We start from the raw sequence: 12,573 nt of genomic DNA, 5'->3' as shown, positions 1-12,573 counted from the left end.
CTGAATGAGATAAGATGCTGGGGGAGGAGAGGATGAAGGAAAGACAGCTGGATAAATGAGCCGTCAGAGGCTGAAGGTGCTGTGAACTAAACCTTGGCATTGATTTAAAGATTGACAACTTTTTAAGGCTGTATGCACAGCGCTTCAGCTTTGACATCATTACACATTTTCTTCAACAAGACTATAGCTCCATGTGCAAACCAAGGTCTATAAAAAAGGTGTTCTGGATAGAAAATACCAAAGTCCTTTGTTTTGTATTGAGATTCTTTGGGAGTCAGCTTTTTTCCCCCTTTTTGATCTTTCTGCATATAAGAATAAAGACCCTGATGTTAATTTATCTCATCTAAAAACACAAAAACTGCAGAAAAATGCTGGTTAAATTTAACTTTGTGTGTAGCCTGCTGTGGAGAGAAAGGAGCGGGGCTCTGTTGTGGTTTTTCCTCATTTTTGGTCATATACATTTTAGGCCTTCCACAAACGAGTACTTTGATAGTCGACTAGTCACCGATTATTTTTGCGATTAATCAACTAGTCAGATCATGCATCCATTGGACGTAAAACGTACAGCTTATTGCACCAGCAGCATCTGCTCTTGTATAACTATCATTAGCTTACAGCTTGAAGTGTGTAAGGTATTTGCTAACTAAAAATAAAGACAAGATAATAGTTTATCCATCCGGCCGGGTCGCGGGGGCAACAGCCTAAGCAGAGAAGCCCAGACCTTCCTCTCGCCAGCCACCTCCTCTAGCTTAAACACCTCAGCTGGCTCCTTTCAATGTGGAGGAGCAACGGCTCTACTCTGAGCCCCTCACGGACGGCTGAACTTCTCACCCTATCTCTAAGGGAGAGGCCGGCCACCCTTCGGAGGAAGCTCATTTCCGCCGCTTGTATCCACGATCTCGTTCTTTCGGTCACAACCCACAGCTCGTGGCCATAGGTGAGGGTAGAGATGTAGATCGACCGGTAAATTGAGAGCTTCGCTTTTACACTCAGCTCTCTCTTCACCACAACGGAACGATCTGTCTGTCGATCTCCGGCTCCCTTCTCCTATCACTCGCGAACAATACCCCGACATACTTAAACTCCTCCACTTGGGGCAGGAACTCATCCCCGACCCGGAGTTTATTAAACTTTTAATAAAATTTGCAGATTGTCTCAGTGGAGTTTAATAAACTCAGCCGTCTCCTCCTTGCTATCTAAAATATAACAGGAAACTGAAGTATATTCTCCAGCATCTCACACTTCTGATAATCAGCTGTCTGCTTGACGTTTATTCAGCTGTGTAAAAACTATAACTTTAATCTCAGACAAACCGATTTACTCAGGAACAAATAAAACACTAAAAAAAGCCAAACAATAACAGTTTTAAGTTATCTAAGTGACTTATATATCATGCTTAACCTGAGTAGTGAAAGTCCGCGGGGAGTTTGAAAACGATTTGCCGGGAGTCCGCAGTTCTCGCCGGCTCTAGTGAGCCTTGGCCCCGGCTAGCTATCGAGCTAGTGGGTAACAGACGTCTCCGAAAACGTCAGCGCACTTTTGCAAAAATGTGATGTCTTGATAAACCGAGCAGATATTTGAAGTTTACACAGCTACATTCTCGCCTGAAAATATGTTAAAGGTTTATTTTGTCACCCAGAAAGAATAATAAGAGTAATATAGCTGGCGCCATTGTTGGAAACTGGAATTAGCTGAGCCGTGCTATGATTCTGGGATCGGCTGGGCCACAAAGGATACACCCAACCCATCCTTCAAATCTGGGGAAAAGTAGGACGCATTTGTCGGCTGAATTTGCAGAAGTCTTTGAATTTGGAAAGCCTTCGTCATGTCGCTGTAACGTAATCGGCCTTCAAATGCGGCCTCCAAAGGATGCGGCCTGAATTTGGACACAGCTACGATACCGGAGTTGCTTCTTCTTCTTCTGGGTTTAACAGCAGCTGGCAACTTTGTACATGCAGTACCGCCATCTTCTGTTTCAGTCCGTCATTACACTCTTAAATCCTACTACTTATTCCTGCATCTTTCAGGATCTTACAAGGCTTTAAACGACGCGTCGACTATTAAATTTGTCGTCAACAATTTTGATAGACAACGTAATCGTGACTAGTGGACTGTGCCAAACATGCTGGTGTAGCATCATCCAGTACAGCCACAGTGGTACTGGTACATTCACAAACTGGATGGAATAATGAAGGAGGAGGACTATGTCCAATTTCCTCATCTTCACTTCAAATCAACAGCTAGATGCTGACTGTGTGTTTCAGCAGGACAATGATCCCAAACCTGGATAAAAACTGGTTTTGGAATGGATTAAGCTTCTGGAATGGCCCTACTGAAGATCTGTAGATTATACTGAAAAGTCCATGCTGGGGAAACCCGCCTAGTTAAATAAATTCTGTTTCAGCCACTGGCGAGAAGAGTGGTCAAACTTCCATCCAGAATTATGCCAGGAACGTGTTGATGCCTACCAAGAATCTGGTCAAGGTGCAACCAAATATTAGTGGGGTACTTTTGGTCCCATGTGGATTAAACAAAATCCAAAATAAATTCTTAATTTGTGCACTCAGTTCTTGTTTTTTAAATCATTAATAATGCATGCTGTATAATTCTTCCACTCTGGAAAATGAACAGTTCAAAGAAATCATTAAAAACCCTAATTGGCCATCGACCATTCAAGCCGATGATGAGTGCATATAAACTTCTGACCACAACTGTGTATACTTGTCTAAAGATTAATGATATTAAACATAGCCAGAGTTCCAAATAATGAGATCAGGAAATGGGCGAGTAGTCCATGTGATCCACAAGCTCAGGCTCTAAAGTGCTGGCTTCAGACAATGCACGTTTGGCTCTGCACACTGTATCATTTAGAGCTAATATCCGTAATAAGGTCATCACAGGCACACAGCTCTGGCTGTGAAGACAGAAACCCCTCCCAGCCTCCTGTTCAGACCTTTTCTTTACAAGGGGAGGGCAGACAGAAGAAAGCTGGTTTGAAAGGAAGGTGATGGGAACTAAAATAGCTGGTTTCAGACTCTGGGTGAATTGTTGTTCCAGCATAAGAATAATTAGAGTGTCTCTTAAATTGTAAATCATACTAAGCTACTGTAGTGGAGTACCAGGTACTGGTTGGTTGGTGCAGGACCAGCTTGAAAACACTTGTCCAGAATATTCGAATCGGTGCGATCATTATCAGTTAATAACACAGATTTGATGATTTCCCTCATTTTCATTCAGCAGGTGCCTAAGCAGTTATCACTGGTTACAGGCTCTTCTGGCTTATGAGTGCTGTTTTTTTAGACAGCTACTGGTAGATCACTGAGAATATGGCCAGTACAGAATGTGTCCATCTGTGCCAGTGTGTCTCCATAATGCTGTTCCATATGGCCAATCGTGGTCTACACACAGCCTCGGGGAGATGGTGGTAGATGGTTTACACACACACACACACACACACACACACACACACACACACACACACACACACACACACAGAGAGATATTCTTTTTCATGCACAAACATAAATGCATATATGTGGGGATACAAACAGTCATGCACGCAAATATGAATGCAGAGGCGTACACACACCATCTGTAGGACAGAAGTTTTCATTATATTTTGGCGTTGTGACAGACACTGAAGTTCAAAAAGTCACCGAACAGTTGTGCTGCTTTACTCGCGACAGTTTGAATTTTTCTGCTTTCTCTGTCGTTAGATAACTCTGTATGTCAGCTATAATATGTTTCCGTGTGCGTTGTTGTCTGGCTGTCTAACAGTTGGAACTGTGTGTCTGTGGACCCTCTTTGTCTTTGTGTCTGAGTTCTTTCTTCGCAGTATTTCTGCCTCCCATTCATCTTTTCCTTCCTGTCTGTTTTGTCTGGATTTCTCATGCTCTGCTGAGAGGCAAGGTGACTGGAGATCAATAGAGGAAGAGAACTCACATGCGCACGAAACTACACAAATACACACCTACACACCGCTGAAACTGCTGAGCAGTGGAATTTCATTCATCTATATTCTCCGTACAGACACAACCCCATCCTAATTATCGATTAGCACATCAACGGATCGATTGTAGCAGAGAGGTCATACTCAGTTTGTCCGTCTGTGTGTGCGTATAAATATTTTTGTCCCTGTCCTTTGGCATTTATGCGTAAGGTTAGCATTTACATCCTTTGGGAGTGAATGTTTTCTCATCCGTGTTCTGTTGTTAATGTTTGACTCATTTTAAAGCATGCAAGAGAATAAAAAACGCACGGTAGGGGACAAAAGCGAACCCTTAGGAATAAAACAGTCAGATTAAACAGAGTATCGAGACTGAGAGAGCGAGCGCGGGTGTATCAGATTCATGTGTTAATCGATAAGCTCTTTGTTGCTGTGTGGGGATATCCAATAGAGCAGAGTGCTGGAACATGATGATTTACATCAGCCGATTTGTAAGGAGCCACTATAACTCAGAACATCACAGCGAATCTTACAACTGTTAAAACATTTAATATTCTCAAAATAAGACCTTAAAAGTATCGACTGGTTGTCAGATGTCTCGCATGTTTTTTCCTGACCTTTTATGTGATCAAATAAATACAGTAACATCATAAATAACTGTCAGATGTGTAAAATGCTTTGTATATGGGTCTAATGTTACAGTGGAGGTTTTTTTTTTTTTAGTGTGAGTTGGATGTTCCTCCAGTACACTGGTTTGTTGCTCCGGCGTGAAACAGGAAATAAATCAGCATCGCACACCTTTACTTACATTCTTGAGCCTCAACCAAAACACAAACACAGAAAAGCTAAACCTACATGTCACGTGACATAGAACAGCCATAACTTACTCCTCCAGGTACACATTTGGGCAGAAATGTAGCTCTGTGGTTAAAACACTCGAGAAACAGTGTGGTGAGCTTCAAACACAACAATGAAATCCACGCTTGGCTATTCCCTTCTGCTTTACATCAAAGTGAAGTCAGGTTTTTGGATTATTTGATTGGTGAAGTGTCCACGTACCCCAGGTGGAGCAGTTCGGGGGTCTCGTTCGCGAGCTGTGGATAAAAGCGGCAGAAACGAGTGTCCTTCGATGAGTGGACACCTGAGTTCTTGAATGCGATGACTCGACTACGAGACGATGTAGGGTTTTTAAAATTGGTACCATAGGTGCATCTAGCAGGAGGCTGAGTGTTGGCACTGTCAGCCTACTGTGAACATAGAAAAGAGTCACATAGAGTCAAAAATGACACATTAGTAAAAATACCATTATAAGCAGGTCAGTAAGTCATAATTGGCATTTCTAGTTTTTTCCCAAACTTTGGTTTCTAATTCTGATGAGATTAAAAGACAAGCACACACTTAAATCTACGGTAAACTCAGAGAACCATGTCAGAGGGGAGAGCGGCTCAGCCGAAGAAAGAAGCCGTGGAAAAACAGTGTAAAATGAAAGGAGGCAGGGAGGAGAGAAGTGGGAAGCAAAGGAGGGAAGGCAAAGTGATGCCAGAGGGGGAAACGGGGCTGAGCAGGAATATCTGCTGATGAAAGAAGAAAGGCCAACTTGTAGCCTCGAACAGAAGAGCTGACCTGCCTCAGGGTTCATTCAAATTCTCTTTGTAATCTGCAAAATTTATGCACGAATATTTTTATGGTCAGTACATAGAAACTCGCTCCACTTTAAAAGTATTATTTCTCCTGAGTGTTGTTCCTCAAGCTTAGCTTTAATCTGCTGCTCGAGTGACCGTAGCTGCCCACAGCAGCAAACCAGATGTTTGTGGTTGGTGCATCACAATTATGTCACATGTTTTTAAACTTTGGCACTACACCTAAATAACTTAAAGAGCAGGGAGTGAAATAACAGATAAAACAGGATCGCAAGCTTGTAAAGTTGTCTGGTAGTTTTAAAATGTGATGAAGTGTTTGTGTTTTCCTCTGCTTCTGGGTCATGTCTTTACTTATCTCTTTTTTGTCGAAGTAGTAGACTCATAAATGACACAAAAGCAGACTGTGAGGGTCAGGCGTGTGTGTGTGTGTGTGTGTGTGTGTGTGTGTGTGTGTGCGCGTGTGCGTGTGTGTGCGCGTGTGCGTGCGCGTGCGCGTGTGCGTGCGTGTGTGTGCGTGTGCGTGCGTGCGTGCGTGCGTGTGTGTGCGTGTGTGTGTGTGTGCGTGTGTGCGTGTGTGCGTGTGTGAGTGTGTGTGTGTGCGTGTGTGTGTGTGCGTGTGTGCGTGTGTGCGTGTGTGGGGCTTGGAGGGTGCAGTTTTGTTTGAGCGTGACTAGGTGGTGCTGTCAGTCTATCCTCTGTCAGTGTGTGTGTGCTTGTTTGTGTGTCTTTCTTCTGTGGTGTCAGAATAAAAGCTCTGTGAATTTTGGGCCTGGCACACTTATTTATTATCCTCAATTTTATTTGGTTCATCTGAGTTTATTATTCACATTTTTAAGAAAGGAATCATGAAAAGCAGTAAATTAGCATATTTGCAAAAAGAAAAATGGAAAATTGTTATTTGTCGATCTTGTTTTTCCTTAATCTTCGTTTCTATGTGTATCGCACCCAAAGCCATCTCCAAAACCAGCCTATAAAACAATCAGTAAAACAACATCCATAAACTATTCATGAAATACTCACAGTTGTGGTCATGTATGACTCTTCTGATGCAGCTGTGATGGAGTGGTCATTGCTACGGATATTGCTGACTGGATAAGATGCCAAAGTACGCACACAGACACACAAATACACACTTCATCATCATGGATTTTTTATGGTAAGTGGTTGTGAGTGGAAATCAAAGGTCAGTGGTGTGCGGATAGCTTAAGCGTGTTTAAAGATTGTTTTGTTTGGGTGTGAAAGTGAGAGTCCACATACTGTTTGCGAGCCGTGGATGTACTCGTGCATTTTTCCTGATTGAGGCGTTTTATCGATCCACACCAAACCAATCAATCGGGCTTTAATCGAGCCGATTAAAAAGCATATCATGCGGAAAAAGATGGTAATGGAGGTGTGTGTGTGTGTGTGCATGTGCACCGACGCCAGTTCTGGACTGCTATTAATTTACCCATATCAGTTTCATTCACTTCATAACAGAGGCGGCTCTGCACTCACTCACATTAGGAAGTGCTGAGCAGTGTAAACATGGTGCATCATGTAAAACACTGAAGTGAAGTTACTTTATTAGTAAAAGTGATTCACATGTTTAGATTTTATTTAGTCAGTGATTACTGTTGTTTGCTAAACTGCTAATAATAACAGAGGGTCGTTCACTTGTAAACTGTGAAAGTATTAATTAAAAATAAAAGGCCTAAAATTACACGTCTTTTATTATGAAAAGACTTGGTGCCAAAAATTAGATGTTCAGTATGTAGATCAGAATGAATCATGGAAACATGCAAAGGCTTACGATTAAATGTGACGTGTAAGTCTTGTCACCTGCCTCTAAAAAAGAACAAAGTATAAGAAAGTATTTTTGAATTAAGACTCACAGACAATTAAAAGACATTTCTACATGATGCTGTCAGCAACACGATCAAAGTAAAATGTGTGTTTGACAGAAGAAGAAAGAAATAAACAAAATTTTACTGCCATTGTCTTCTTTGAGTTTTAGATGTTGAAGGTTAAATATTATATATATAATTACACGATTGAGATGAAGAGTCGCAGAGAGAAAAATTACAGTTCGTGGTAATAAAATGAGTCAAATTTTGACCCAAGTTGTTCAATATTTTTCAGATGTGTGACAGGGAATCAGTTTTCAAATTTCCTCTAAATAAAATGTGTGTGCTCGGCGGGTGACGGGTGAGCAGGGCTGGGATTGGCAGCGTGTAACTTTTCATTTTGCTTACACGTCATTGCATTTGACACAGTGACTCTCTGACAGTCTCCAGTTGCAGGTTTGCTTTTTGCTCTCTGACATCCTGAAGGTTTTTACAGTACCACACATCTGTCAGTCTGCCTCGTTATTATCTTTATAAGTCTCTCTCGTCTCCGTCTCTCACGTTCTCTGTGCCCATTTGTCTTTTTCGGTGCTTTCGCTCGGTGCGGTCTCACCTTTCCGTCTCTCTCATCCCGCTCTTCCTCCCATGCTCAGGCTGTGGTGTCATTTTGTTTGGCAGGTCTTTGAGTTCCCTGTTGAACAGAACAGAAGCAGAGTCCTCCCATATCTGCTCCGCTTGCCTTTCTTTTCTTCCCCCCTCAGCTTTTTAAGAGACTTGGCAAGGCTCTGTTGAATTTGTCTACACATTTTTCTTCCAGTCATCCTTTCAGATGTTCTTTTTTTAACGATCTCTGCCACGGCTCTGTGCGTGTTTTCATCTGGAAGCTATTAGTCTTGTTCTTAAGCAGTTTTCTGGTGAGGAATGTGAGCTCTTTTTGTTACGTTGTGCCAACACAGACATGGCTGGAAGTATTATCTTTTTAACTGTCTGTCAGTTTGTCCCATCCTCTTAAACATGTTGGAGGGATTTCTCTTACTCGACACTAATATTGATTCTTACATCCAGAAAGTTAAATGTTCTTCTGATGGTACATTTCTTTGATATGTGTCAAGCAGGTACTTTGTATCCATATTGTAGAAGTTCAGAATGAAAAGAAAAACTGGAACAGGGTCCAAAATAAAAGTAACATCCCTTTCATCACATTTAGTGGGTTTTTTTCATCTTCCAGTTGATTGGTACCCTAAACCAGCGGTCCCAAACCCCCGGGCCACGGCCTCGTACCGGTCCGTGAGTCGTTTGGCACCGGGCCGCGAGAGTGGAGGCTCGGGTGTGAAATTTTTGGTTTTCAGGGTTTTTATTGTTAACTTGGTTTCCCTGGGTCTTTTCCGTTTTGTAGTCGTGCGTCTTATTTTGAAAGAAATGTTTATGTGTTACCATAGCGACCTGAGAGCATTAAGGGGCAGAGAGGAGGATGTTACTCTCAGTGTTGTTGGTGCATTTCTGGAGGACGCTGCTAATAAAGTTACACAATTACACAGTGAATTCACGTTTATTATAATGTTTACAAAATCCCACCGTTTTTGTCTTGGTCGTATCGTTTTATTTTGTTGTATTTTTCCGCGACACCTTAAAGGCCGGTCCATGAAATATTGTCTGACATTAAACCGGTCCGTGGAGCACAAAAGGTTGGGGAGGTTGGCGTGAGTAATGGGTTGAACAATTATATTCTCTTCCACTAGAGGGCAGTGCAACTACCTGCTCTAATTAAATGGGTTGCCAGCTGCTAGTAAACAGAAGAAGACGAAGCAGAAATTACACAATAGTCACGCTGTGAGACGATACAGCGCGTAATAGCTATAGATAAATATTTGAAAAGAAAAAGTAGTCAGTCTGGTCCTGGAGAAAACTCTGACACAGGTGAAGGCCCAGCGTGAGTAGTGGTCAGAATAAACCAAAAGGGGTATACTGGGGACAAACCGAGCCAATTCTACTATGTCTGGTTTGGGGAAAAATATCAATATGCGTTTTGTCACATTTTTGGTTGGTGGTGTGCCGTGTGATTTTTCTAATGTGAAATATGTGCCGTGGCACCAAAAGGTTGGGAATGACCTGGGGAAAAGGATTACAATGTCAACAGAAATATGGCAAAAAACGAAGATTTGTTACGAGAGGAAAAATTGAGTAAGACAAAGAGAGAAATCTGTGTTAGACAGATGGAAGTGGGGAATGTGACAGAACATGAATGTGTGAAAGACGGAGAGGCCTGGATTGTGCTGAATAGCTGGTGAGATTTGCTGGGAAGATGGCAAGAAAGGTGCGATATTGTGTAACTTGATACTATTTGCCTCTTCCAGGAGAAAAAGCAAAAGTATGTACAGATATGGGAAAAAGAAAGTACACCCTCTTTAAATGATAGGAAATAAAATTATTTAAAATGATTTAATTATGATGAACTAAAAATCCGACAGGTTATAATTTGTTTAACAAAAACGAAGCCAAAGTGTAGAACCATGCGCTAATAATGAAATGCGCTGGATTAACTGATCATCAATAAGTCATGCCGCCTCTATAAAAGCAGGCGTTTTGGCCGTTTGCTGATTGGGAGCAATGATCCAGGTGATGAGAGCCAGTTGTTGCTGCTCATCAACCCAGGAATGTCTATTTCCAAACTGTCTGAATTTAATTGGTCTGCAGTAAGAATGCGGATTCACAACATTGAAGACAGAGGCCGGTCTTCCCAGGAGTGAACGTCCCAGCAAATTCAGCCCGAGGTCAGACTGTGAAAAGCTCGGAAAACCTACAGAAAACAAAACGACTATCTCAGCTGTATTCAAGTTCATGACAGTCCAAACAGACTGGGAGAGAAAATCTCTTCTCTCTAAAGAGAACATGACAAGACCTGATCTGAGCAAACCGCAAGACTTCTGGAGCAAGAAGTTGACCAAAGGGGAGACGTTTGATCAGGATTTGCACAACACATCACTTTGCACCACAGGACCTGAACCCGTCTGTATACTAAAGTATTGTAGAGCTAAACATGAAGCTGTCTGACAGCTAAAGCTTGGGAATAATTGGGCAATGCAGCAGGACAATGATCCCAGGAGCAGTTGTGAATCTGCACATCTATGGCTGAAAAAGAAAAGAATGAAGTTAGTGTAATGACCCAGTCAAAGTCCAGACCTCAACCCATTGAAATGCTGTGGTGGGTCTGTGTTACTAAGCAGAGTGGGCCAAATTTCCACCACAGTAATGTCACAGACTGATAAAGTCATACAGGAAATGAGTGCTTCCAGTTACTTCTGCTAAAAATGGTTCCACAAACTGTTTAGTTCCCAGGTGTATGTAGTTTTTCACTTGCTGCTTCTGCATCTTGACTTAGTATTTGTTAAAACAGTTATTCATCTCAAGTCGTATTTACTGCATTTAGTAAAGACGCATTAAAGGCTGAATCATTTCTTATTACGCCCCCATCTGTGTTTTTATTGTTGTAGCTTCAGGTTGAGCAGCAGACCTAGAAGTGTAAAGATACACTTCTAGGTCTTCTACGATTGAGTTGACAGCAAGTTGTTACATTAACCTCCTAAGACCCGAACTCTTCCACGGCAGCATTTTTGATTTCTCTTTGATATTTGGGCTGATTGGGACCCAATGAATGTAAAAACAAAGAATGACCAGATATTTTTTTTACCTGATTTTTGTTTCTTAGGAAAAATAAGAGCCACATATGAGGATATTTGTTTAAAATTTCGATAGAACAGTAGCAGCATAATGTCCTCATAAGTGGATATCAGGCCCTTGTAGAGCAAAATTGAGTATTTTGGTCTAAATAACCCAAAATGTGATGTCCACATATGTGGACGCCAGGTCCTAGGAGGTTAAATAATAGCATCCCAACAAATGTTAACACCGACCTCTCCACAAACAGTGAGCCCAGGGAGAACACTGAGGTGTCTTTGAATTACTGTGAGACTAAAAACAGGTGGATACTCAGGCAGGTCCTTAAGTCCTGTCACACTAAGCCTCTTCTACAGAAAGCTGACAATTTGTCACTAGCTGACAGTCCAGGCTCCAGTTGCGTAGGTGACACCTCTAATGTATTTACCAACCACTTACATGTCAGTCTGCAGTGTCATTCACTCCTATTAGTTGTCACTTTAATTGCTTCCCTCAAAACTGAGAGTTTAACTGTGGACCTGGTCCTTATTTTACTTGTTGCTAGCCTCTTCCTGTGTGCCTGTTGTATATGAGAAAGTTATAATAATGAGGTTCTGGAGTGTTGTATTAATTACAATTGTGAATTGCTGCCAGCTAATGCAGCGTCCCAATCATAAAGGGTGAAAGGTGGGGTCTGCTAGCAACACACAGTGGAAAGGGCTGTACACAGTGATGTTATGATTGTGGAATTACAGTAACTTTTAGTAAAACTTTACATCAAAATATATCGCCAAAGAACCCAGATATACAGAAATACACTGGTAGATTATTGTTCCACTGATCCCAGTCCATGAAAAAAGATTGCACTGAGGGAACATAGTAGCATCTGCCTGAGTAAGAGACAGCAAACAAATCCTAGTTGTTGTTGTGTCCACTGTCACATGAAGCCTCTGGCTTTGCTGGCAAAGTCTCCTTTCTTTACTCTTAGCCACTATGGACACGATGCACATAAACACACACATGCACACAGGGCTATTCAGACTGTGCGTGGAGACCCCTAGAACACAGTGTGGACGAGCTCTGTGCAACGTTAGGCTAAACACAGACTCGGTGCAGTGCTCAATAGACAGGGATCCCACTATATAACCCAGCTAGAGTTAGCACAGTGCGCACACATGCACAGAGGACATTAATGGAGTCAGTGGTTAATCAGTAGGACACGCTCTGTCACAGGCATGCTGGGCTCGTTGGATGTCCTCTATAGCGTGCTCATCCACAAGGTAACACATGTTGAGTGCTTGTGCATGCAGTAAACCAAACAGAGCTTCTATTGTTTGTGGTTTATTTAAAGAAGCCAGCAGGCTGTTTATGGATTAATGGTGAAGTATGGGCACTGTTGATATCCATATGTTGGTTGTTATCTCTTAAACCTGCTTTGTTTTCTACAATAGGTAGTAAAAAACTTGTGATATTATGTCCTAAAGCTTTACTCTGCTGCAGTTATTGTTTA

The 12,573-nt window shown here is 41.9% G+C and overlaps 1 protein-coding gene across 8 annotated transcripts in view; it reads left to right on the top strand.

The window, feature by feature from the left end:
• LOC113007774 (partitioning defective 3 homolog B-like) overlaps nt 1-12,573 on the top strand; it is a 224,447-nt gene that overhangs the window by 37,745 nt on the left and 174,129 nt on the right. The window contains exon 1 of one of the 8 annotated variants that reach the window (XM_026144698.2): nt 12,186-12,343. The exons of the other annotated variants lie outside the window; for them this stretch is intronic. Within the exon in view, the coding sequence (XP_026000483.2) occupies nt 12,299-12,343 (45 nt within the window). The 5' untranslated portion in view covers nt 12,186-12,298. Of the gene's footprint in view, nt 1-12,185; nt 12,344-12,573 lie in introns of those variants that run through there. 8 annotated transcript variants of the gene reach the window in all.

The sequence above is a fragment of the Astatotilapia calliptera genome, chromosome 16 (assembly GCF_964374335.1).
Source record: "Astatotilapia calliptera chromosome 16, fAstCal68.1, whole genome shotgun sequence".
In the NCBI taxonomy this organism is placed as follows: domain Eukaryota; kingdom Metazoa; phylum Chordata; class Actinopteri; order Cichliformes; family Cichlidae; genus Astatotilapia; species Astatotilapia calliptera.
Note: the sequence above shows the minus strand (reverse complement) of the source record. Positions and strands in the feature narration are given on the sequence as shown.